General features: G+C 44.0%; 1 protein-coding gene across 1 annotated transcript in view; it reads right to left on the bottom strand.

The window, feature by feature from the left end:
- The window catches only part of nsmfb (NMDA receptor synaptonuclear signaling and neuronal migration factor b), a 54,988-nt gene extending 27,518 nt beyond the window's left edge, over positions 1 to 27,470 (bottom strand). The window contains exons 1-6 of the mRNA XM_061072394.1: positions 27,400 to 27,470; positions 8,504 to 8,565; positions 6,469 to 7,239; positions 6,159 to 6,231; positions 4,917 to 4,922; positions 3,112 to 3,180 (exon numbers count right to left, since the gene is read on the bottom strand). Of these exons, the coding sequence (XP_060928377.1) occupies positions 3,112 to 3,180; positions 4,917 to 4,922; positions 6,159 to 6,231; positions 6,469 to 7,239; positions 8,504 to 8,565; positions 27,400 to 27,470 (1,052 nt within the window). The remainder of the gene's footprint in view (positions 1 to 3,111; positions 3,181 to 4,916; positions 4,923 to 6,158; positions 6,232 to 6,468; positions 7,240 to 8,503; positions 8,566 to 27,399) is intronic.
- Between the last annotated feature and the right edge of the window lie 306 nt (positions 27,471 to 27,776).

Below are 27,776 nucleotides of genomic sequence, written 5' to 3'. Positions count from 1 at the left end.
TGGAACTGAGATCTATCTTTCTGTTAATAATATTGCATCCTGACACAGCGTTCTACACACGCTCAAAAAACATATGGCGTGTCAAATTTGTTGGTGTATGTGCGGCCTTCTGCCAAATATTGATTTGTTGACTTTGAGAGTAAGTCACAGTGCAGTGAGCTACGGCCCTGTATTGAGAGACACTGCTTTTACACGTCAGTTTGGAGTGAGGAACACTGATTAAACCTGCCACCCACAGCCTCCAGGATTCACCACACACAAACACATAAGCTGTTACAAGTTGTTGATGGCCCGATAGCAGCAGTTGAGGGACTTAGTGTTTTGCTTTGTGTGTAATTGGCTATCAATAGGTTGCACAATCAGAAATCATGAGGAGTTGTTTGTGTAGGTGTCAAGAGTCAATCTTTCAAATTGCTGAATCATCAAGAAAAAAGCAAACAATGGGTCAAGAGTGATTCACTATGTGTTTGGCGATAACAGTAGAAGTGACAGGAAATTTGCCACCGAGCATGAGCTAAGTTCACCTGCTTTTGATGCTAAATTTATAAATAATTAATCAATTATGAGTTGATGATGTATGACTAAGTTATTTCTGTATTATTCAACAGTTTATTATTTAATGACATTGACAGGCATTCTGTACTTTTTTCTTCTAACATTGTTTTGTCATTGATGGACAGACAGTTATTATACGTTCTTCATCCTGACTCTTGTGGTCACATGTAAAGCCAGATGTTGTGTTAAAATGTACAGTCATTTGCTTAATAGTTTTAACATCTTAAGTTTTTTACATCTAATGTCTGCTCGGTTGTCATGGAAATGGCCTGGTGTCGTCAGTTGGTTGAGCAAATGGGAAATCTATCCCATTATTTAGAGTCTGCTGATTATTGGTCTACATTGTTTGTGTTGCAAGGATGGAGCAATGGGTCGATTTTGTCACTATGCCCTTTTCTCATGGTCACAAATCCCACCAACACCCACTAACATCTGGCTTTTGACTGTAATGGGAGTGGAAACAATCGGCATTCACTCCCGGGTCAAACACATCCAATAAGCAGTGATAGAAACACAACACCCGAGTGCGCCAGCTAATTTCTTCTTCTTCTTTATTTTGTCTTGACACTTACACTGAACATTGTCCGGCACAGCTTTGTGACGCACTTTGAACACCCAGGTGTTGGCGAGCAGATAGGCATGAATGTTTGTGTATTCATTGTGACGACCCTCTCAAAGCAGGCCTCTCCCTTCAGAGCCTAATGGGAGGAGCCAGGTCATCAGGGTGTTTCATCTCAGTCTGCCTCCCCCCCATCCCCAACGGCTTCCACAATATTTGGTTTTGGTTGTACTTCCATATAAACATTTCCTGTTCATTTCTTTCAACAAACTTATTTCTAAGTTAAGCTAATGTGTGGCTTTGCCTAATTGTTCCAGCTATGAACCAGGTTGTGGCATTCATTGTTTTATTCACATCTTGGGACCAATGTCCAACAGCCATTTTTTCAGTGGCAACACCAGGTGAACAAACAGAAAGGCAAAGTCCTGGTGAAGGGGAAATAGTTACTTGCCTTATTTTAGCGGCTCTACCCACATTAAGAAAACCTGTAAATACTTGCGATTTTTGATGTAAAAGAGCTATATGATAACAAAACAGAAGGCGTCTGGGTCCTACACTCCTTCTAAGATGGAAGCACTGGGACATGATGATGTATACAGAAACAGAAAACGCTCCACCTTTAGTGAAGTCCTGGTTGGGGCAGTATTTCAGCTGTCCAGTAAAATGTTGAGAAATTTTGGGGCAAGATGAAGACTGTAAGCTGTGCATAAAATAATGACTTGTACAACCGCTTACATGAGCACTTTCCTCCACCACTACCACGAAGACATGACAAAAACTACTATGAAAAAAACTGCCACATGACTAAAAAACACTCAATGATTTGCCATACGGCCATTTCCTCCAGTTAAAAGTAAATGGCTTTAATGGTTACTTACAGTGTTGGAGTCAAAATAATGAGTTCCATCAAGAAAACAGTTCTAGTGTATTCATACTGAATCTCTATAGAAAAACAAGACAAGGTGCAATGGAAAGCTTGAGAGCAGCAGGCCACTATTCAGAGCTAAGGTATATCCACAATATCAGCGCACACTATGAGGGAGAACTGGGAGATGGCGAGCTAAGCCAGCAAACTGAATGATACATGGGAGCTTACGCTGCCGAAGTCCTTTAACAGGCTGTAATGAAAGGGGAGCCAGACAGGCCATATCACAGCATTACTGTTGTGACAGACTACGTTAGAAATATGGACACACTGTGGGCTGCATATTGAATATTTTTGCGAGCTGTTTGTTCAAGTATTCAGCCCAGTTATTTTGTTTACCCTGAAATGGATCACGTTGCATATAAAGTAGTAACTGGCAACTGTATTTGAAAGTGAAAGAGCTTTTTCTCTTTCACTGTTTTATTTTGAGATGTTAATGTCGATTTTACCCTTATTTGATTATTTTTATGATTATAGTTGTCCTTGAATGTGTAATTGCACTTGAATCAAATGGTAAATCCTGTATCGTGTATCTAATCAAATCAACAACAACAAAATATCGTCCCAGCTAGTATAGGTACAATAAGGTTTGTTGAATAATGCAGTAAATACTCAACTAAAAGCCATAACTGGCTGGCATGAACAAATACAGTAAATAGCAATAGAGATAGATCATGAGCAGGATTTAATTACCATCATAGAAATGTAATATTTCCTGCCGTTGTTTCAAAATAAAAGCCCACCTACACCATGAAGGAGTATCAGTCACTGCAAGATTAGTGATTCATTAGATTAATTGACAGTAGCTCATATAACATAAATCAAGCAAAGACGACAGAGTAGAAGATTCTATCTGCATTTAGATACATAAAGGCTTCAGTCACTGATTGAAAATATACATCACACACAGACACCTGGAGTCAAGGTGACAAATCGGCCAAATGGTCCATTAAGAACACAGAGATTTTAAGATTCTCTGATGTGATGTGTTTCTTTGCTGTGTAACAGAGGAACTCTGACAGGGACAGTCTTGCACCACACAGGACAGGACAGGACAGCCAGGACACGGTACCTCTCCATCATGGTGGCTGCCTCCTGCTCTCTTTTCCGCCTCTTTTTCTCAGCAATGCCTCGGAATGCCCTGCCGGGATGTCAAAGCATTAAGTGGTTTTGTGGGGATATAAAGTTTTATGCTTTAGCTGCGCCTAACCTGATACCAAATATTTTTTGTCAGAACCCAAACTGACCCAAGGGGTAAATAACCTTCACAGAACTTACACAGTTTACCTCATAAATCATTTATATTATAGTCCTCATACTCTTGGTTATGAGTTATGTATTTCTTTAAACTTGGCCTGGCTTGAATGTCACAAAGCTGAGAGAAATTGACCAGACTTAAGCCCTTTGGGTCGAGTCGGGTTCGGGCATAAATATACAATTCCAGTCAGGGAGGGATAGGGCCACAGCACAAGGGTTCAAGGTGAGTGGTCCATTGGGGTCCAACAGGGGTTAGTGTGGATTTTGGTTAGCTTTGGTAAGTGGTTACAGTAGTTAGAGTAAGCAGCACAGGGGTGTTTTACCCACCATTGTGGACATTGTAACGTACTACATACACACACACACGCACGCACACACTAGGACCACAATGCAAGAAAAGACAATGAGGAGTTACCACTAAACCACCAATTCTCTCTTTTCAGTGTGAAGTAACTGTAACCTGAAGACAATTATAAATTGAACATTTTTAAAATAGAATTTAACGTTTTGCTTGTTTGACAGTTTTGATATCCATTATTTCTCATTCTGTCAGTGTGTACGTTGGTCAACGTGGGCTTGCCGCTGCCAAAGGGGACAGTAATGGCTCCGACAGGATGTCAGACATAACGAGAATCATCTGTGACAGTGTATGTCTGAAAAGAAGTCATGTCCTGTAGTGTGACTTTGACTGACAAACAGACAGACAGCTGATGAGGTCCAGGATGACAAACAGCGGGCTGAAGTCTTTCCAGTGCTCCTTATCCAAACACTTCCATAGTTCTGCCTGTGCACCTCTATAACAATACTTTTGCCTCATGAACCCTTTCTCTTTTCCTGAAGAAGTGACTCTCCCTTCATCCTCTCACTCCTTCCACCATCTGCCATAAATAAAAATAATTTTCTGAAAGCTCAGAGTTATGACGCATCTGCTGATATTTCCAAATGTGACAGACGCCACGGAAATGTTGATATTTCCAAAGAACTCCTGCAAGCTTTTTCTATTGTTAGCTTCTGTGGGTTCTAAATATCCTGTGTCGTAAGCACAAGCTCCATTTCAAAGCAGAAATAGTACAGACATCTTCTGTCAATATCAATGTAATTTACATTACAGCTCTTCATATAAATCCACATTGTTCCTACTCATCAGCTTCATCTGTGTCTATCTTTAGATTCAGCAACAATGAAAATGGCTTGAAGCTACGCTCTGACAAAAGGCTTTTCATGACCGTTGCATAAGTGTATGGCTTTAGGCAGGTGTTGCTTTGTGTTGGTGTCTTACATGAAAGAACACTTTCAGAAAGGTAGGCTTTATTACTGTAGCAATCTATGTTGATGACCTACTTGTGCAACCCACCGATGGAGAATATTCCAGTACCACCTGTGAGTTCAGAGTTTTGGATTATCATATCTGTAATGTACTGTACATTCCCTTCACTTTTGAATGTGTAACTCCAAACACCCAGTCCAGAGGACACACTTTCAGGGGTAGAAGGAAACAAAAGACTGAATAGAGCAAAGCCACATGAGGGAAAAGGATTCAAGACATGTTACCTAACTGACGGAGTGAGAGAAGGAGAGCAACGAGGAAGAACAGTGGGGGAGGTTCAAAAAGATACTCACGATATTCTTCAGCCATGGTTTGGAAAGCGGCCACATGGAAAGGAGAGGAAGTAGAGCAAAGAAATATAGGTTAGCAGCAGGGCTAGCCAGATACTCCACAGTGTCCACACACATATTTCACACACTGCCTCATGTTCCATCTTCCAGTTTCAGTTGAGGACACTAGGGGCAAAAACACTCAACTTGAGATGAGCAGTCCTGCCACTGTTTACTCAAAATATCAAAGAGCAAGGATAGAAGTCTTATCAGGGCATGCACATCGGTATGGATGATGAAAAGAAGACAGGGATATAACACAGATGAAGATACAAATGTAACCTGTAAATCTAATCAAATGACCATTGACTAATAATTTGATCAGTTCTAAAGTAAGCATGCAAATCACATTAGAGGTGCAGGCCAGTGGTTGGTGAGTAATTTTAATCAAAGGCCTGTGTCAGGACCATATATCAGTCTGACCCTATTAGAGACATGGAGATATGAAAACAGACAAAGGGAGAAGCGATGCTGACGTAGAGAGAGAGAGAGAGAGAGAGAGAGAGAGAGAGAGAGAGAGAGAGAGAGAGAGAGAGAGAGAGAGAGAGAGAGAGAGAGAGAGAGAGAGAGAGAGAGAGAGAGAGAGAGAGAGAGAGAGAGAGAGAGAGAGAGAGAGAGAGAGAGAGAGAGAGAGAGAGAGAGAGAGAGAGAGAGAGAGAGAGAGAGAGAGAGAGAGAGAGAGAGAGAGAGAGAGAGGATGAAAAAAATTGTAGTGGGTGAGCTTCGACTGAGGGTCATAATTAAAACATCTGGGTGATAGATAACAATTAGTTACAAAGAGTGGAGGGCATGTGTGAGTGTGCTGGTGAAGCATGTGCACTTTTTGGGACAGCACACATTCTCTACTTAATAAATCTGCTCATTACCAAGATTATTCACAGGCGTATATTATAGGTGAACATTTCAATGTGAAAAAGTAAAGCACCAGTCACAGGCATTTTATACAGAGGGACCTAAAAGGAAAAACTCAGCTGGACTATGTCCAACACTATCTATAACAAGTTGTGCTGTCTTCTTGTATCGGTGAAACCAGCAAGTGAGAAATATATGAAAGTCATTGCAATTTGGTAGTAGAACAACACATTTGAGATGAGCAGTGCAAGTCTTTGAATAACAAGGCTGAACCTCATCCTTCCACAAGGTGATGGTTTAAGATACAGTAATGCACAGAGTGGGAGTGAGGGTGGATTTCCATGCCATACTCACGCCTGCATGGTGGTGGTGGCTGTCTGAAAGCTGAACATATTCTCTTTGGGGAACCAGCTATTAGGAGTGTCCTCTGTAAACACAAAACAAAAGAAGTGTGTCGTATCGAGCAGAGCATTCAAACACAGGCCTTACAATTAGGGGAGGAGGCTAGTGAATGCAGCTTGACAAGACACTTTTGAATGGGGTAACCTCCTCCTTGTTTTACTGTTCTGGTGTAGACACATTTTGTCAGAAGTGATGAACCACAGAGCTCCATGATAGATGGAGAATATATCAACAGTTCCCTTTCCCATCCCTCTTTCCTTACCCCTGTCATCACTTGATGGTCTTTCCTCGCTGTACATCCTCTCCAGTTTCTTGCGATGCTTCTCTCCATCCCGCGGTGAAGTATCCAGGTCAAGGGAGCGCTGACTTTGACATGGAGCCCGAATGCAGGTCACGCAGTCTGGGGTGTTGTCGTCCCGCGACCCCCCTCTTCTCATCCCCCAGTCCCGGATGTTGTTGGCGTTCCCTGAGCTCTGCAGTGGCTGAGATGATGCTGGCGGGCCTCCGTGATGCTGGTTGGCATGGTGATGGTTGCTGCGGTGGTGGCTACTACGATGATGGCTCCCGTGGGCAGCAGAGGCGGAGGGTTGGCTGGTGCAGGATGGGTTGTGGTTGGCAGTGGTAGGAGTCTGTGATAGAGGTTGCTCCCTGGAGCTCTTAAGCACCTCCAGTTCCAGGCTCTCCTCACTGCCACGGCCCCCCAGGGTCATCCCTCCTTCCCTAGTGATCGTGTAAACTCTGGCCGGCTTGACTGTCGCACTCCCCTCTGGACTTCTGGCAACTGGGGGATCCTCTGCAGATAGGCTGCGCTCAACAGAGAGTCGACGTTTGGATGGTCCCAAAGGTGCTGGGGCCTGGAGGCTGTTGGCTGGAGGCTGACACTGGGGAGGAGCACTGGGATTTGATTGGCTGGATTGGTTGAGTTTTGCTACAGGGAAACAGCGGCTCTGGTGTGGTAGATTGTTGTTATGCAAGCGGCTAACGTCTGGAGAGTCACAGTCCTGGCCAGGGAAGGTGTCAGATAATAGATGATCTGGATGTAGAAAGAAATAATGAGAAAGAAAAAAAGGTGACAGATCAATACGTTTATTTCAATATTCCAAAAGTGTATCACATAAATACCTCAATCAAAACAAAAATTAAATGGAGAGATTTTTGTTAAATTGCCAGTTGTGTGATAAACATTTACAAGCAGCAAATCTCTTAGGAAGATGAGAAGGAAAAATCCAAAAGATGGATGAGGGATAGAAAAGAGCAACAAGACAAATGATGACAGATTTAAAAATGGATAAATAAGTACAGAACATGAAGGGCTTCAACAGAGACAAAGGAACTGTCGTCCTGTAGGGTCTTGGAAGATGGATGCTCCCTCTCACAGAGAAAGCAGCTGCAATGCTGCAGCCTTGTAAATAAGTGTTGGCTCATGGGAAGGTTTTTTTTGCTCTCTATGCTGGTGATAAACAAGTAAAGGTCATACTTGTGAGAATGAAATTGACAAAAACTGAGCAGAAAGCTAACTTTTTCTTGGATTTCAGTGAAATTGAAGATTTACTATTTTGAGTAGGGTTCTGTTTTTAAAAGAGTAAAGCCTTTATTGAACTCAAAGGGGTCTGCCAAATTATATCCATAGGCCCTCAGGTGGCTGATAAATACCTGTGGTGTTAGGAGCTTTTCAATACTTGTGGTTAACTACTTTACTGACCGTGCACACTAAAATGTGGATACCCGACCCGAGTCTATCAGGAACTAAGTTTGGACAAACACTGTGAAATTATATTTGTGTTCAGATCGAGTCCGGTCAAGTCGGAGGGGCTTATCTTGATCTCTTACACTAGCTGGCTTACTTACTAATTGTTAGTAAACAATTTAGTTTCTAATGTATAGCTTACAAAAATGTCTCAAATAAAAATGTCACAGTTCAGCAGAGTATTGACATTCAATAGTTGACAAGAGTCATTTAAGAACACCTTGCTATTTGAATTTTTCCTAAATATCTTGTATTGACGTTGAAGCAGGTACAGCTACATTGTGCTAACAAAATACATTTCATTTTGAGGATTTAGTGGAATAGAACATCCCCATCACAGAATAAACTTCTCTGCTTGTAGTTTTTCTTCCAATAGTGAGGATACAATGTATGCCAGGCCTGATTCTTTGGGGTAATATTTTCAACTAAGCAAAACCTTGCCAAACCTTTGCTTCCAATGTTGTTGTACTGGCTGGTGCAATACTATACCAGACAGTGCCAGGGTTGGTCGCTAGATTTAATTTCCAGTGTGTGTGTTGGTGTCACCTACCTGCTCCGTTGCGGTTCTCTGGGTTGGTATTGGACAGGTATTCTCCGAATGCTCTGGCTGCTCTGTAGAGACACAACAATCAAGCAGTTCAGCCTCAACCACTAATGTGAAACACAGAGAGTCATGGTCTAAATAATTTTTGAGCAAGATGTCTGAGCTTTATAACTGTGGGTGTCTATATACTGTTTATATATATATGTGCTACCAGCCAAGTAGATGGACACCAGTCTGTAAGAAGCTGCTTTTTTGTCATCATCCTCAATCTATACTTTATAACAGTTGTCTCTCTCCAGGGTAACATGATGTTCTTATACAGTGACTGAAGGACTGGGAATCAGCTTGGGAGGTACAGCTTGTCTCCCCCTGCGCAGCTGATAGCCCCCATAGGGAACTGTGACATTGCGTGTGCCAGACGTACTCAGAAAAAAGGCACATACTCAGGAATGTAATGAAATCTTGCTTATTGGCAGGGGCAGCAAAGAACTGGCATGGTGTGAAGCACCTAAGTGACAGACAGTGTCTAGGTTCTGACACATAATGTTCTCTCTTACATGTAATTATCCTCAGATATTGCTCTCATCATTGCTGACATCAGCCTTTAGCTGAACAGTAGAAACAAAAATTATAATTTTCTCTACTAAAAGCACATAGATTATTTTGTACATTCATTTATTTTTGGCATTGGTGGAAAGTGGAAACAAAGCACCACTATACAAGAGCCATACCTGCAATTGAAACTATGTCAAAGCCCAGAGTGTTGCATGAAAAAAGGCTCCATGTCTCACCTCTGAGAGAGGGAGCAGCTTTCAATGACTGTCATTAGCGCATGCACAGTGGTCCAAGCCCTGTGGTTTTGAAGCATTCAAGACATTAACTCCTCAGTCCATAAAAAAAAAAAAAAAAAACACCTCTCAGCACATAATGGAATCAATCAATGCCATTGTAAGCTTTATACTGCATGATACAAGTGGAACATTAGTATCATGCAGTACATTTCAACCTTTTCAGAAATGAAATGACACATTTAATTGACATTTCATGGAATTAGCTTATTACCAAGGGAGTTGAATTTCTGATTCCATCTGACAGTGACTGATTGTATCGATACTCTGATTGGCAATTTTATTGGTGCAATGTGAGTGTAGGCAGGAACATTCTTTTAAATCCAAACACTTCTGCCACCTGAGCAACAGCCTCACTAAATGAAAGGCCTTAGGAGACTTCTACAGCATAGCAAATTCGGTCAGACATTACTGAGGTAGACTGCCAGTTTACCACATGTACTTTTTAAATCTCATTCAGGTCTTTCAACAGATTTCCATCCATATACTTCATTTATATTTTTCCTGTGTTTGTATTGGATCTTTACTTTATGGAGTTTGATTTTCACTTTTGCTATGTTTACATGGCAAATATCCCCAAAGTGGTACTGATAACGTATTTCCTTATCTTGGCTTAGTTGATCTTGAAAGGTGCTGGTGCTTTTAGTTTTTCACGGCAAAAATTGGTTGTCACCATAGTGCTTCTCCGGTCTGAGCGCCAGCTGGTTGGCCTAGTTTTCTAAGCTTTCTTTCCCACACTTTATGAGAGAAATACAAATTTAATGGCACATTATGCCCTTCCATAAGCTGAATGCTGTAAAGAGACATCTTCAAACGCTAACAGTACATTACTTAAACTATGTAGGTTTGCTGAAAAACGGGGGTGGGGCACTGAAGCTGTCTCAGTACAAAATAGTGAAACCCAATAGCTGTTTTATTCTCAATAGAAAATGAGAAAATGACTTACAGCTTCAGTATCATAATACTGTGGTTCATTTGCTCTCACTCAAAACCTTAGGAGAAATTGACTTTACTTCAACTTTAATTTGAATAATAATTTCCTGCCACAATTAGATATTTTATTGTTCAGTGTAACAGGAACAAGATAAGTAATATTAGCAGCTTTACCAAACTTAAGTGTGAAATAGGTTGTTACATAGTCAGATACATATTTCTGCACCTCAAACACCCACATTTTAATAGACAACATAATAGACAGAGGCCACACACACACACACACACACACACACACACACACACACACACACACACACACACACACACACACACACACACACACACACACACATACTTATAAAGACACAGTGAAGCTTATAATCACTTTCCTCACTACACCTTGGCATTCCTGCCATCTGCACTCACAGGCAATCTCCAACATCCTTAGAGCACGCATGTAGAAAAGCATGCAGAAATAAACACAACACACTCAATATGCTCTCTACATGCACGCAGGGCTAAATCTCAGGGGGGCTGCAGTGAAATGGAATTGCTCCGTTGTTGCTGTAGCCTATATGCCTTCCTGCTGACGACACTCTAATTAAATATGAGACGGCACGTGCGGCAGCTCTCCCCGCGAAAAACTCCCCCCCCAGCTTGGATGACGGCAGAAGCGGAGGAGGGAGGTCACATGAAAGAAAATGCAATCATCTCTGATATATCTGCTTGACTCCTTGAACTCATTCCAATAAAGATTCCATATACTATGCTGAGAGGAGGGGATGTCGAAACGTTTTCTCAGTTCACAGAGGACAAATCGTCGCAGTGTCCCAAGCTAACGGACTGGACTTGTATAGGCCGAAATTGAGGAATAAATCTTGTCACTTGCTATTTTACTGCACCACACATTTCCCCTCATTCCCATCCTATAAAAGTAGAGTTCGGTGATAAGATAAATGGCCTACCGCTAAAAACTGAAAAAGCTATAATCTTAACAGCAATATATTAATATTATATATTTAAAATGTATGGGGAATCTACATAAGTATCAGCTTAGCAAATGCACTAGACCATTAGTTTGACATGTGGAGCCACAGGGTATAAGATTTCTAAGCCTCCTCATACAAAAACATGACTTCATTATTCACCATCTGATCCCATTTATTATGACAGAATACTTCCAACATTTCCCCCCAGTGGAATCAGGTTGACCACATCATTTGACTGAAAACTGACACACCATAACTGGAACTAATAAATACTGATGATGTCTATCTAAGTGTTTCAGTATAGCATGCCAGTGCGTAATAGCAGGGCCTGGTATCCTACTGATTCAAAACTCCTGCCCATCAGTCCAAGTCCCATTCAGGAGGACCATATGGAATTTAATAAAAGGTATTAATGTGAGTTGTAATTACTATGATCACATGAACGCTAATGTAAAACATAATCTTGTAGCCATGGCTGTCACCAGTGCTGAGGTATAAAACAGGGATTCTGGTTATTACAACATTTACCAAATTATTCCTTTGAGTAAATTTTATGCCAATACATAAGGGTTTTCAGATAACTGGCCTTCGTCAGCCTAGTTTCTAAATGTATGATTTTTTTCTACTGTCACTCAGAAACAGAGACCACACAACACTTCGATGTTAGTGGGTTTAAACACAATTACAAATCACAGCTGAACTCTGCTGACCACCATCCAGCTGTACGTCATCCTCCTGCTGCTGCTGCTGTGCCAGCATATCTGCTCTGTGCTTCTGGACAGATTTTTTTTCTACACTGCATGTTTGCAGCCATGTGACATATGAGCAGAGAAAAGAAGAAACACTGTGACAAGAGGGAGATGTGTTTATAGGACTAAAATATAAAGTAAGGGTGGAGTGGGAAGTGGAATGACGGGGGGAGGAATAATAAGCGAAGCAAAGACTAATAAAATAAGAGGTGGAGGGAGGACAGAGGAGACAGATGATCCAGGAACAAGATGATTTCATCCTCTTACGGGTTGGTTATATGCCAGGCTTCTCCTCCTTCCTTCACTCTATGTGTGAGGGAGTGCTCTATATATGAGGCACATATGAGGGTTGTAGGGTAAAGATGCCTGGGGAAACATTCAGATCTAATGGTTTCAGTGGTGAACGTTACAGAGCTGGAAGAACAAACAGAAGAGCCTCAGTAAGACAGACACAAGGATAAAGGTGTGCTATGCTTTCTCAGTGTTCCTGTGAGTAAAAGATTTTGTGCATACAGTACAAGTTATTATTTCAACAGTTGCTTTAAGTTTGGTTTTGTTTATGTGTGTACTCTAAAATATTGAAAAAAGGTGGATGAATAGGTGGATTTTTACCAGGCGACCAGTGCTCTGTAGCAGCAGCAGCTGGGACTGACGCTGTCGATCAGGACATCAGAGTGTTCACGAGAAGGGGCTTGTTCACGACAGCCACAACTGATCCTCCAGTCTTTGGGTTCTGTGAACTGATTCCAGCAACTGGCCTTTATTTGCTGTGGCCTAATTGCTGCAGGTAGCTTTGACAGTTTTGGAAATAAAGCTGCAACCAGCATCACCTCAGTCCAAGCAAGCATCCCATTCAAAACAAGCAGGTTTAGAACTGGAACTGCACTATTGGTTGGAGAGGTAGGAAGGTTCTGGGTTCAAACATAACAGCTGGCCTGGGGCCCTTATGTGGGGGAAGTCCAAAAGTATGCAGGTTTATTGGATACTCTATGACCATAGGTGTGTGGTTGTGAGCATGAATGGTTGTTTGTCTATATTTGTTGGCCCTGCAACACCCCGGTGAACTGTGAGTGTACTAACCCACTTTCGGCTTCGATTGGCTCAAGCTCCCTCATGGCAGGATAAGCAGTATAGATTATGGATGGGTAGATAGATGAAATTTGTGCAGGGGCTTGGTCAAGCTTACACAGTGTTAATCTGCTCTTCATGATTCACAAGTGTAAAATATTATGTGTTTGTGCTATAGTCTATGACAGGATCTGCTGTGAGTCTGTACTGGTGCTGACTCTCTTTTGACCTCTTTAAGGTTCTTCAACCAATGAGGCCAGTGCTCAGATCCCCACATCCACACCAACAGCGTTCTGCTCCTTTTCCTGTATCCCTTTCCAGTGTGCTCTTGTGTTCGGCCTTGCTCACCTTCTTCTCTTCCTCAGTTCTCTTACTCTTTGACTATTTCTACTCTTCCAACATTTCCTTATCTTCACCCTTTCCTCTATCTGTCCCATCATCCTCTACTCCCTCATTCGTCATCTATTCAAAGTCCTTCAAAATTAGGAAACTCTCTCTGTATGTCCTGCTGCGCCGTCATCAGGGAGTCCTGACAGTATAATAACTGGATTTGGCTGAATGCTCGAGCTCCACTCAATTCAAACCTCAGATGATTAAACGATTGGTAGATGGTGTTTTGGCACCAGGAATGTTCATTGCTAATCTGATGGAAGCTAAACAAGTCTGACTGAGGAGCTGCTTAATGAACACCAATCATATATACACCTCTTTTTTATTTTGACCTGTTTTAGTTCAGAAAACGTTGTCCCTTGTGGAATATTTATCAGGCTGAAACGGAAATAAGACCAGCATGACTCAATAATTCAGGTAGTTCGCCAGCTCTTTCAGTGATTAACCCAGAAAAGGACCAGGGGAACAAATAAAACTATAAATTCTGTATAACCCTTTGCATCATTTGGGTGAAGAGTGCGATGATTTGACTGCTGTACTATGACAGTTTATGACAACTGACTGTCATAAGGCTTTTATAGTGACTTTGGAGAAAAATGTCTGGCTCCTTAACTGTTAAATGTTCCTCTATGTTCACTCTCTAAAAGAACAGCTATTGTGAACTGGGTTTGTCTAAACATTCACCTGCTGCAGCTGGAAGCGGCGCCATAAGCAGCTTCTTTCACATTACCTGCAGACATATGACCCCTTATTAATATACATGTTTTGATTAGTGCAACTTAATGTCAACAAGCAATGACAGAGACTATGTGCATAATTCTGTTGGGTATGCTGAGTAATCTTCTGACTGGCGCTTGGGTTGCCTTCAGGCTACTAGGTATGCATATTGTGGCTGTACATAATGCTAATGTCAAGGTCAAAGTGCTACGCAATGCTTGTTCATTTGCAATTCCTATAAATGGTTAGCATAACCCTTTGGTTTTAATGTTTTAATTATTGAGCATACATTACTTATTACCACAGTTGTATCAAACTGTGCACTGCTGCTTGACTTAGCTGTGTAATGTACAGAGATTCATGAAAATCCATTTCAAGGATCAGGGACACTGAAATGTGCAAAGCAATCTAAATTTGATTTGATGCTTTCTTTGAGTTTCCATCTATTTGTATTACTAAGTATAACTTGTAGAAAGTTATATACTTTTCTATCCACTACCATCATGGGTAAGATGCAGGTTAGTATAGACTTGTTTCATTGAATCATTTTGTGGTGCAAATTCTTAAGCCATTATACTACTGCAGAGGAAGAAGGCACAACCAGATGATAAAAGTGCCAATCAGACCTCAAGTGATGGAAAATCATGAATGTATTTACTCATTGGAAAGCTTGGTTTATGGGCTTTTCAAATAGTAAGTGGAAACACACAAAAAATCCACACAATGGTATTTACAACAGATAGAGGTGGAAAAGTTACTGAATCAATAAAAGGTATAAGTGATTAAGTAAAATGGAAACAGATTCAGCAAATCAATTAGGATTATTGAATTGATACAAGAAACAAACCACTGGACTTTCCATGACATCGATACGTCCATGGTCTCCATTATGTGACGTTTGAATGGCACTCTTTTAATTACCAAACTGGTGAATTAGCACAACATAAAGCTTTTCTCAATGAACCAACGCCTTGTATTTGCCTAACATTCATGGATGGAAAACACCTGTCTGAATATCACTGCAAATATTTCATCCAAGCAATATATTATGGTAACTGATACAGCAGAAATTAAAAATAATTAATCTTAGAATTAAGGCAGTACCATCATAAAGTCTGTGGCTTTATGTTTATTGTACCAGGCTGTTATGTGGGTACAGCCTCTGCACCGAACCCCGGCTGATGGAGGAGGTTTGTTCAAGTTTTGACCCTGCTGTGCCCTCCATGTTCCATCCGCTCACTGGGAGCTGATCAGCAATCCAGACCATAATTAGTCAGATCAATGAGGTAGTCATCAACAGGGTGTGGAAATTGAGATAAAGCACATCACAACTTCCATCCAGTCTGGAACACGAGTGGTGCTCCGTTTATTTAGCATCAGTTAGCCTCCTATCAAAACAAACAAGATGGCGTTAAATACCCCCCAGCATGCCCCGGGGTCCCGGACGTCATTACGTTCCCGTCGCGCCGGGCCCCTGACGTCATCACGCCACCCGGCATGCACTGGGGTCGGCGTCATCACCCACGCAGGAGCCTGACGCCGACCGCATTAAGTAAACAATGGTGCGAACACAAACTGAGCGCGGAGGTTGAATTATGTAAGTCCCCCACTCACTACACACGTCCCCCCAGAATTCAACATAGCAGACAAAAAATATCACCACACAGGTGGTTGTATTAACCGGCCAAAACGACTGCGTTTTACAGGGGGTGGAGGAGACACTACCGTGGCAGGTATCCCGCCTTGACAGGAGTGTGGGGCATGGAGTGTGGGAGGTTTGATAAGGGGAACAGGGGGTGGATGCCTAACTGGAGGCCGCCCGCGTCGTGGGGGCTGGGCTACTTCAACGGGCTTAGCCACGTCCAGATGAGCTGGTTTGAGGCGGTCAATGGAGAGTCGCTCCAGCTTGCCTCCCATGTCCACCACAAAATGTTTGTCCCCCTTCTCCAACACGCGAAATGGGCCCTCGTAGGGCGGCCTTAGTGGTCCCCTATGAGCGTCGTGGCGAACAAAAACGTATTCAGCCTTCTGAAGCCCAGCGGGGATGTGCGACTGAGGGAGGCCGTGCCGGGAAGTAGGGACAGGTGCGAAAAGCCTCGCGTTGTCCAGTAGCGTGGCCCGCTGGGGAGCCGCAGCCCAAGGAACGTTGGAGGTAGGAACAAAATCCCCTGGAACCCGCAGAGGTTGGCCATAGACAAGCTCCGCGGATGAGGATTGCAGGTCTTCCTTTGGTGCAGTTCTGATGCCCAGCATCACCCACGGGAGCTTGTCGACCCAGTTGCAGTCTTTGAGGCCAGCCCGAAGTGAAGCCTTCATCGACCTGTGAAACCGCTCACAGAGTCCGTTAGCCTGCGGGTGATATGCAGTCGTGCGGTGGAGTTTCACTCCGAGGCTCTGGGCCACCGTGTTCCACAGCTCAGACGTGAACTGCGCACCCCGGTCAGAGGATATGTCCGAAGGGGTGCCGAAGCGGGCAACCCAGGTGCCGATAAATGCCCGTGTCATCTCCACAGATGTCAGTGATGTCAGTGGCACAGCCTCAGGCCAACGGGTGGTCCTGTCAACCATGGTGAACAGGTAGGTGAAACCATGAGAGGAGGGCAGCGGGCCAACCAGATCCACGTTGACATGATCAAACCGCCTCTCTGGCACCGGAAACAACTCTAACGGGGCTTTAGTGTGTCGGTGCACTTTGGCCCGTTGGCACTCCAGACAAGTGGCAGCCCAGTCTCTAACGTCCTTTTTGAGGCCGTGCCAAACAAACTTCGCCGCCACCAGTCTCTGCGACGCTTTTGACCCAGGATGGGAGAGGCCATGGATGGCATCAAAAACGCGGCGTCTCCACCCCGTGGGCACGATCGGCCGAGGCCTGCCTGTGGAGACGTCACACAGGAGCGTGGTGTCAGCCTCCCCAAACACGACGTCCTCTATCCTCAAACCTGTAGTCGAGGTCATCAGGGTGTGTAAGTCTGGGTCTGTGGTCTGGTCCGCTGCCATGCGGCCGTAATCCAGGCCAAGATGGACTGCTCCTGCCACAGCCCGTGACAGGCAGTCCGCCACCTGGTTGTCCTTACCGGCCACGTGCTGTAAATCCGTGGTGAACTCGGAGATGTAGGACAGGTGACGTTGCTGGCGGGCGGACCACGGCTCAGCCACTTTGGCCATGGCGAAAACCAGCGGCTTGTGGTCAACGAAAGCCGTGAAGTGTCGACCTTCCAGCAGGAAACGGAAGTGTCTGATGGCGAGGTAGAGACCCAACAGCTCCCGATCGAACGTGCTGTATTTCCGCTCGTTGGTGCGCAGTTGTCGACTGAAGAAAGCAAGCGGCTGCCAGGCCCCGCCTACCCACTGCTCGTAGACAGCCCCGACAGCGTAATCCGAGGCGTCTGAGGTGATGGCGATGGAGGCTGTGGCAGAAGGATGTGCCAGCATAGCGGCGTGCGCAAGGGCTGCCTTAGTGTCAGCAAAAGCCTTATCCCTGCCCTCAGTCCAGGCCACAGCGTGCATGGGCTTGCCTTTCAAGGCCTCGTGCAGGGGCTGCATGAGCTGAGCGGCTCGAGGGATGAACCGATGATAAAAGTTCACCATGCCAAGGAATTCCTGCAGGGCTTTCACGGTGAGCGGGCGTGGAAAACGTGTGACCGCCTCCACCTTTGATGGGAGAGGGACTGCGCCGTCCTTAGTGACTCTGTGTCCCAGGAAATCAATGGTGGAGCGACCAAACTGGCACTTAGCAGGGTTAACAATCAGGCCATGTTGGTTGAGCCGCTCAAAAAGCATTCGGAGGTGCGACCGGTGCTGAGATTCGGACGTGCTTGCCACCAGAATGTCGTCCAAATACACAAAAAGAAAAGGCAGGTCACGTAAAACAGAGTCCATGAGGCGTTGAAAAGCTTGGGCTGCGTTTTTAAGTCCGAACGGCATCCTTAGGAACTCAAAAAGCCCGAACGGCGTAATCACCGCTGTTTTTGGAATGTCCAGTGAGTGCATAGGCACCTGATGATAGCCCCGGACGAGGTCTACCTTAGAAAAAATCACCATCCCGGCCAGGTGTGCTGAAAAATCCTGTATGTGCGGGACTGGGTATCGGTCAGGCGTTGTTGCCTCATTAAGCCGCCTGTAGTCGCCACATGGGCGCCAGCCACCACCAGGCTTGGGGACGATGTGAAGGGGTGACGCCCACGGGCTGTCGGATCGGCGGACTATTCCCAGGCGTTCCATGTTGGAAAACTCGGCCTTAGCCACGGCAAGCTTGGTCGGGTCGAGGCGGCGAGCACGGGCGTAGACGGGTGGACCAGTAGTGGCGATGTGGTGCTCCACACCATGCTTCACGGCAGACGCGGAGAAAGTGGGCTGAGTGAGTGATGGAAAACTAGCCAGTAAACGGTGGAAGTCATCCGGTGTGGACAGCATGCTAGACAGTCCTATGGAGCCAGCCCCGCCGAGTGTGCACGTATAAGAACAGAACGTGACGGCGTCGATCAAACGGCGGTTCTTTACATCCACCAACAGTCCATGCGCACACAAAAAATCAGCGCCAAGGAGGGGAATGGCGACCTTTGCCGTGACAAACTCCCAGCCAAACCGATGCCCCCCGAAACACAACTCAACGTACCTCAGTCCATACGTGCGGATGGGGGTCCCATTAGCCGCTTCCATAGGGGGCCCGTGGCTGTCGGTCACCATATCCAAACGGGATGCAGGCAGGACGCTCCTCTGTGCTCCCGTGTCGCACAGGAAACGTCGTCCGGAGATGTTGTCCCGGATAAACAGCAGCCTGCCGATGTGGCCGACACTCATGTCCACTACTGAGCGCCGGCCCTGGCGTTTCCCGACCCGCCGAACCTGCAGGGCGGCCGACATCTATAAGCCTTCGGTCCAAACTTCTCGTGGTAGAAGCACAAGCCTAAAGAAGACTGCTGGGGGCCTGAAGGTTTCTGCCGACCTGAAGACTGCTGGGGGCCTGAAGGTTGCTGCCGACCTGAAGACTGCTGGTAGCCTGAAGGTTGCTGCCGACCTGAAGACTGCTGGTAGCCTGAAGGTAGCTGCCGACGAGAAGAGGTTGCTGCGATGAGTGTGGAATCCTCCATTGTCACTGGATCGCCGTGCTGTGCCAGAAACGCGGCCATTACATAGCGCTCTTGACTCGCCACAAAAAATTTATCAGCCTCTTCAGCCAGTTGTCTACAGTCTGTGATTGTGGTGTTGGCCAACGCAGCTCTGACTTGGGAAGGCAGCTGACGCAGGAAAAGCTGGGTGAAAAGAAAATGGGGGCTGTGCTCCCCCAGGAGATCCAGCATATGGTCCATGAGCTCAGATGGTTTGCTATCACCCAGTCCTTGGAGGGAGAAAAGCCTGCTGGCTCTCTCAGCGTCTGACAGTTCAAAAGTCTTTAACAGGTGAGCTTTGAGTGCCTCATAATTGTCCGTAGCTGGAGGGTGTTTCAGCAGACTCACCACCCGGGATGCTGTTGAACTTCCAAGAGCTGACACAACGTAGTAGAAACGTGTTGTGTCAGCTGTTATGTCCCGCAGGGCAAACTGCGCCTCCGTCTGGGCAAACCATGCTGACGCTGATGCTTCCCAGAATTCGGGGAGTTTGAGGGCCACAGCGTGCACAGCCATGGTCAGGTCCCGTTTGTGAAAAACGTCAATCAAACTAACGTCAGGGTCACCAGTGTGGAAATTGAGATAAAGCACATCACAACTTCCATCCAGTCTGGAACACGAGTGGTGCTCCGTTTATTTAGCATCAGTTAGCCTCCTATCAAAACAAACAAGATGGCGTTAAATACCCCCCAGCATGCCCCGGGGTCCCGGACGTCATTACGTTCCCGTCGCGCCGGGCCCCTGACGTCATCACGCCACCCGGCATGCACTGGGGTCGGCGTCATCACCCACGCAGGAGCCTGACGCCGACCGCATTAAGTAAACAATGGTGCGAACACAAACTGAGCGCGGAGGTTGAATTATGTAAGTCCCCCACTCACTACAAGGGCATCATTATAGCCGAGATAGTTATTTGACATTAAAGCCCACAAAGATAAAAGAGTGGAGAAGAGATGGAATCAGGAGAGAAAAGTACAGGAGGATGGGAGAGGACATGGACAGGATGGGTAGAAGGGAAAAAGGAGAGGGGGAGTATAAGACTGGAATATATCGATAAAATCTATAACTGCAGATTCTTTACACAACAATGATTTATAGTGTTAAAAATACCCAGAAGAAGGATGCAGAATGCTACATCTGACACATCTTCAAGCTTCAGATCCTGAGTTGCAAAAACAGAAGGACAGCACTCCTCCCGTATCGAAGTTTGACAACCTCAGCAGCCAGAATGGGGAGATAAGGAGTCTCACTTCCTTTTGTATTATACGTGTAGCCTTACCATGACGGAACACAGTTGTACTCATAACTACGTATTGTCCCAATTGATCACTTTGCTCCCAAAACACAGGCTCCCTTGTGGTTCCCAGAGTCTTTAAGAGTAGAATGTGCGGTAAAGCCTTCAGCTACCAGGCTCCTCTCCTGAGGAACCAGCTCCCACTCTGGGCTCAGGAGGCATGATATCTTTAGCTTTAAGCTTGAAACTTTTTGATAAAGCATACAGTTAACCTGAACCCTTAGTAATGCTGCTATAGGTCTAGACCACTGGAAGAACTCCCATCATGTACTGAGCAGTTCTCCCCTATTTTCTGTCTCTCTGCCGCCAAATTCATTACTACATGTAACTAACTTTGTTTTTGCCTCCAATAATCTCTCTCTCTCTCCCTCTCTCTCTCTCTCTCTCTCTCTCTCTCTCTCTCTCTGTCTGGAGGTATTTCTGACTCCGACTCAGGATTCAGACAACTATTATTATAGTTATTATTATGATGATTGTTATTGTTATTGTTATTATTATTATAAGTCCCCCCACCCCCGCTCTCTCTGTCTTCTCTCCCCTTTTTTCCACCCACCTCTCCTCTCCTCCCCATTTTTCCCTGCTCAACCCAACCTATTGAGGAGTTTTTTCTCACCACAGTCGCCAAATGCTGCTCATTGTGGGAACTATTGGGTTTCTCTATAATTGTTAAGGTCTTGACCTTCTATGTAAAGTGCTTTGAGATTGAATTGAATTGAAAAGCCCGCAAAAGAGCACTGACGTTTTAACCGTTTTTTTACTGGTCAACAGAAATCCCTTTATAAACATTCGGCTGAGAGTTCATACGCTAACACTGGTTAAAATGAAAGTTTTCATTTTGACTACCTTCATTGCTTATCTTGTAAAGCTATATTTGACCTGTTTAAAAATGTTTTTATCTTTTTAACAGACACTTCCAGTGCTTTCATTTCCTACTGTTTGCCTAAGGGTGTATCTGTTGCCAATGTTGTATTAGAATATTATTTTATTTATCAAATTTACAGCACAGCATTTGTCCGTGATTTATGAATTTTGTTGTTCTGGATTGTTGTAGCTTTTCTTGATTTGCAGACTTCTTGTTATAACATACCGTAAAGGGGCCAGTATAACTGTATGCATGAAACTTTTATCCATTCATTCATAATTGATTGGTTGGTTGAATGCAAAAGGAAGGACAAGGCAAAGCAGCAGAGCAGATTACGTGACCTGCTGTAGATTTATACCACCAGTTAGGTCCGTGTCTATTGTTATCTCTCTGTCCGGTTGTTGCCTGTCAAGCTGTACACTATAGGAGGGTGGGCTAATAAAAGGCTGATGACTTCATTAAGAGACAATTGCTCCGCTATCACTGAAACAAAGGCGATGAGTCATGTAATTACCCATATTTCTCAAGAGAATGTAAGAAGGTTCATCAATGGCCGCTCGAGCGGAAAAAAACAGACGTTAAGTATCTCATCACATGAGACAAGGAGGAGGCAGGATAATTGCTCATGCAGAAGCAGGTTCTGGGTGAGATGGAGTGACACCCTTCTAATGTTTTTTATTGGATGTTGGCTTGTGCATTATTATTTACTCTTTTCTATTTAATTAGGTTGCGCAGTACTAGACGCAGTATACAAGACTAATTGTGAAAATATGGCAATTACAGGTCAGGATCCATTAGGCCAAGGGCACAGTGTGGGCAAGCTTTATTGATATTACAGTTCCTTCTGGTCATCAGTGAAGGTTAGCAGAGGTCATTCTTCATGACTGTTGACATCACAGATTAAGAGTGACATCAATCTCTGGTATCTTGGGGTTTTTCCCGTAAATGTCCCCCCCACCATAGTTCCTTGACAAATGACATGAGAATCGACCCTTCGATTGCTCCCTTTGATGACATCTCATCTCTTTTACAGCCATAGTTACCTCACTGCTCTTTTGTCGACTGAATTCTTGTTTTAATTTTTTGTCAACTACTTTCTACACAATCTGTCTTTGGATCACCCCCAGACCCTCACAAGAGGGACCCCTTCCTCTGCTCGACCCTTTCCCAGACCTTCAGAATTGGGCTTGTTTGTAAGGATTCACTGGGATTAGACTTTTAGTTTACATTCCCCTGGCCATTGGAGTGCACAGATTCTGGCCACTCCAATGGCCAGGGGTAAGGCAAACCACTGCCCAACTAATCCACTTGTGCTTTAGTAGAAATGCAGTTCAAGTACTTTCTTTGGCAATAATTGGCCAAGATGGTGATGGAGACACTTCACTGTACTATATACACTGTACTAACCAGTATACCAGAGACTCACTGCACTGTACACACACCCAGTGTAAATACTGTTAGAAATAGGGGCCGTCATGCCCTAAGACTGTTTTGCTATGAAACTGGTGCATTGCACAAAGGAATAAGGAGGAACAAAGAGGATTATCTCAGAATTCGTAAGGACAACATCAAAGCATCCTTAAGAAAGTACTAGAAGCATTTGGGCACAAAATGACCATAGTGCGATGGCTAAATGAACCAAAAATAAAGCTTTTGGAGGCTTTCCGAGTTCCTAACCCCCTGAAAACACATAGCCTGCTTTGAAAAGGGCAAGACCACGTCCCTTGGGTGTGTTAAGACTGGCCTCAACACTGTACAATTACATACTAAATATATGCAAAAACATCAATAGCTAAGCAAATTTGCTTTTAAATTCTCCAGACATTACTGAGAAGTAAAGGAGGACAAACTTATTATGGTGGCACCTGCGATTGGACAATACATATTTTCTGTCTAGACAGACAGTGTAGATGGCGTAACGAAAAATCTGCAAAGCAGGAGGACTACCTGCTATGTACTGTATCTGTTATTTGATTCCAGCTGTTGATTGTACTCTAGAATGAATCAAGTTAGACAAGCATTGGCTGGCTTCTTTAGTTAGTTAGTCAATTTACCAGTCATATGAGGAATGCTGCCTCATGGCCTCCATCTCTCCCATTCTGACTTTGCTGTGTTACGATGTGCCGTATAAAGTCATTCAACGTTAGCATAATTAAGGATTATAAGTATGTATCAGCACTGTGGGTTCAAATATCATGTGTCATATTAAGCCTTCAAAGCCTCATGTATAATTTTCCACCAGTGATTCTGACAGGTTTGTTTCAGAGTGGGGACCCAGATGTTTTTTAGCTAATAGCCTCAGTGGACCATGACTGCAGCTAATCTGTGCAGCGATGAGGACAGGCTCGCTGATGGTCGCACCGTCCTGTGGGAAATAGGCCATGAAATCCCATTTTCACCAAAGTGGAAACTATTAAGACCTGAAAAACTCATTTCAGAGGTGACTCAAACATTCTTGAAATATTAATGGTGACGTTATCTATCAAGTGGCTAATCAAAACAGACGGCCTGTTTTTGGTGTGCTGTCATATAGAGATCTCTTATAAACAGGACAGGGAGATAGTGTGAGGCAATACTCAGTTCTCCATGCACAGTGCAGGAAATTTTCGCAAAACATCAAAATTAAACACAGAAAATTGACTGCATATCAGAGATTCTGTAAGGATTAAGCCCTTTTTACTGAAAACTTTAAATCTAAGCATAATCGTCACGGTATAAAAAAATAACCTGTGTCAAAACTGTTCCTATTAGCATCACAATGGACCAAGATCTAGTGTTGATTCAGCTTGGCTGTTCTACTTTAAGTAACATAATGTTCGCATTTCTCCTTTGTCAGGCTGACACTAAAAATAACCTACAAAATGTGTTATATCTACATAATTTTTTCACACATTGATTTATTATATATGTTAACCTACTTTTTGCCCTTTAGAGTTTTCAAGGCATCAGGCTCTGGACCTCCTCACACACCGTTCTGTCTGCAGAATTGATGAGCTTGGTTTGCTTTTCTCTGAAGCTTTATTTTCTGGACAACACATCTCCACTTCCTCCCACTATCCAGTAATGAAGCCAAAGTATATTGGATCGTGATGCTGCCATCTTGCACATTTGGAGCCAGAGTCTGCACAGGAGCCAAGGCAGTGGTTCTCGAGCAAGCTTGACACAGTTTCATCCGGCAATCATGATGTTTAACGATGTTTATATCATCAAGTAACTCATTAAAATAAGACATACTGAAAAAAAAATTGGGGTTACACTGCCTACACAGACAGAAACTGCTGAGATTTACTTTTAGACTTTGTCCCATCCACTACCATGGTGGATGAGGGACTTATGACCTATGCATGCCAGGTGGCGATTGAGATGCTTTGGCTTCAGGCTTGATGAGTAGACCATGCTTATATACAGTCTATGGTACAAATACAACACAGTGACTGGTTGGGGGGAGCAGTGTGTATACACCCCTGGTCCAGGCCTTCCTTAAGGTCAGGGTAGGCCCCCAGTAACAGCATGTTAAGGTTCAAATATTATAAAACAATATTATACTACAATGCAAAAAATCTTAGTTTAGGGTGATGATGTGTAAACCATTAACGCCATCATGATTATACTTTGGCATAAGTAACATCTGAACATTACCTCAATTAAGTACAGATTTACCCTGCATCCACAAAGCATGTTAAGTGACCTTAATCTAACATTCAACCCACTAACATTCATAAATATAGAACTGTAGTTATAGGGAAGAGCTTAGTGCATTCATCCAAAACGCCCCAGCCATACACACACAATGAGTGGCTCAGTAAAGAGTTTAAAATGTGGAGTGATTTAATTCTTGTTTTTTCTTCATCAACATCAGCAAGTATGAGATGAGCCTGCACCTGGTACCCCCCTGCCCCGGGGTCCTAGAAGTCTGCCTTCCCTGCCCTGTTGATTTTGTCACTTGTGGAACTTTGTGTGGTTATGTTGTCTCTTACAATAATACCTGAGAACCCAACCAGTGTAACCTGTGTCAACATAAACGTCTATGACCCATTGTGAAGGTACAGATCTTTGTAGTGTTTTCAAGTAAAATAGTAATAACTCTCCCAGGGTCAGATGTATGAGGCACAGGGTTAAAAGCAGAGTGAACAGGAAAACAGGATCCTATTAATAACACTTCCAGTATAATCCCTAAATGGCATTACTATCACACTCACCCAAAAACAAAGACATGCTATTAGATTTGTTTGGTGGAGGTGAAGCAGCTTTGAGTTGGCTCACTCGCTGTACAACAGATGAACTCAGATCTCCTAGCAGGATGGAGAAACATTACTAATCCCGACTCAGCTCAGACGGGACGGCTGGGATTCAGGGGAAGAGCTTATTCTTCACCGAAAGCCATTATACTCCTTGTCAACTAGAGTGTGGCTTGTGATTACTGATAAGAGAGGGAAGTACATACAAGCCTTGGCTGCAGTCCACGTGCCACGTCTGGGATGCTGGCTGCGATCGGAGTGATTTATGGGGAGTTGAGGTGGGAAAAAGCAAGCGAGGCGGAGAGAGGGAGGCGATAAACAGGCAAACAGCACGAGAAAGACGGAGACAAATAGAGTTGGCGAATGTGTGCATAAGTCAGCGTGGTGCCGAGTGTGTAAGTGAGATGGAAAAGCGCTGTGTGTTTTAAGCATATGTGCCTTCATTACGTTGCACACTAGCTGATTTATCATGTAGAGCTGGAGAGTGCTTCATTTGTCTGCAGCCTGGCCTCTCAGGGTCGGTTAGGTGGGCGACACTGAGGGCATCTCCCACTGGGAAACATTCGTCATCCTCGCAGCCTTGGGAACTGAGTAATACACTGATCTCACAGCCATGACACAACGACCTTTCATGACATTACGCACACATACAAAGTTAAATGTCATTATAATTGTCATGAGTCCAAGACAGTCTATCTGGAAGCCAGTGACCATCTCATTAAAGCAAAGGGAATACACACTGTGTATACCCCATGTCCTGAATGTGAATATTCGGATATTTAATTGGTGTGGAGAATCAATACATATTTTCTTTCTCATTTTCTCCAATGTTTTCTATGTTTTGCCGTAAAGAACATTGTGTCCACCTCTGTCAGAAATGTTCTGTACAAATTGAGATTGATGATATGCAGCATTCAGCTTTGCAATAAAATGTGAAACAGGTAAAGAAAAGAAAATAAATTCTTGATGTCATAATTGCAAAGCAATGACTTTAAAACTAAAGTGTTAAGAAAAAACTTTGATGTTATAATAAGTATATGTATTAAGGTCAAAGTCATATAATTCTAGTTTTGCCAACATTCATTGTATATAATGCAAAAATGTTAATGACTCTCAAATTTCATCAGAGGTACTTCTATATGCTTACAAGCCAGATGTTTCCCTATGATGCACACACAATTCAAAAAGGGCAGTCAATAAAATGGCTTCAGGTTCGAAACTGCTAGAAATGTTTTTACTGCAAAACGAGGGGCTACAACGTGAGAGAGGTTTTTCTACATTCAGGTGAAACTCATATATATTATTCATGTTAATAATAATAATAATATAATAATAATTAAAATGAGCAGACATTCATATCAGACAGAAAATAATTAAATCAAATTGGACAATACAAATAACAATAGGAAGAATTTGAAAAAAAGAAAAGAAAAGAAGCTAGAAGCCAGAGTGAAACTTTAAATGGAGCAGAGTAACCTGCGCTCCCCCTGAAACCAGCCGAACTCATAGAGGAGTCACGACCTCATGAGATTTCATTATTTTACTGTGCACTGTCAGTTCACTTTAAAGTTCACCTTAATATGTGCATCCTGTAGTTATTCGTGTAAAATCCTCCATCAGAGAATGGGTATTAGTTCAAAGGCAGCCGGCTCTTCTCCTCCTCCTCCCGGCTTCAGAGCACCACAGACCCCGGGCACACTCACCTAACTTTTGCGGCCACGGAAGATATCGCATCACTCCTCAGATTCTTCCTTTTGGACACTGCAGTTCCCATGCTGAAGTGGACACGACCCCGGGGAAAACACGCACACCATTCCACAGACTGGTCGACGACGTGGAAACGAAGCAAACGAGAGAAAAATCACCCAATGGGCTAGAATAAAAAAATCATCAGTGTCCGACAAGTCGCGTCTGTGATTATATCATGTTTGTCAGCATCATGTCTCCCGGTTAAAGAGAGACAAGGTGGCCGAGCTGAGCGGAGAGCGCTGCAGCTCCGCTGGAGGATGGAGGCAGAGTGGATGAGGTGCGCTGCGCTCTGCGCGCTTCATCCAGCGGAGGCTTCCAGGAGGAAACAGAC

This window comes from Limanda limanda, chromosome 5, assembly GCF_963576545.1.
Source record: "Limanda limanda chromosome 5, fLimLim1.1, whole genome shotgun sequence".
Classification (NCBI taxonomy): domain Eukaryota; kingdom Metazoa; phylum Chordata; class Actinopteri; order Pleuronectiformes; family Pleuronectidae; genus Limanda; species Limanda limanda.
This window is presented reverse-complemented; position numbering and strand designations above follow the sequence as displayed.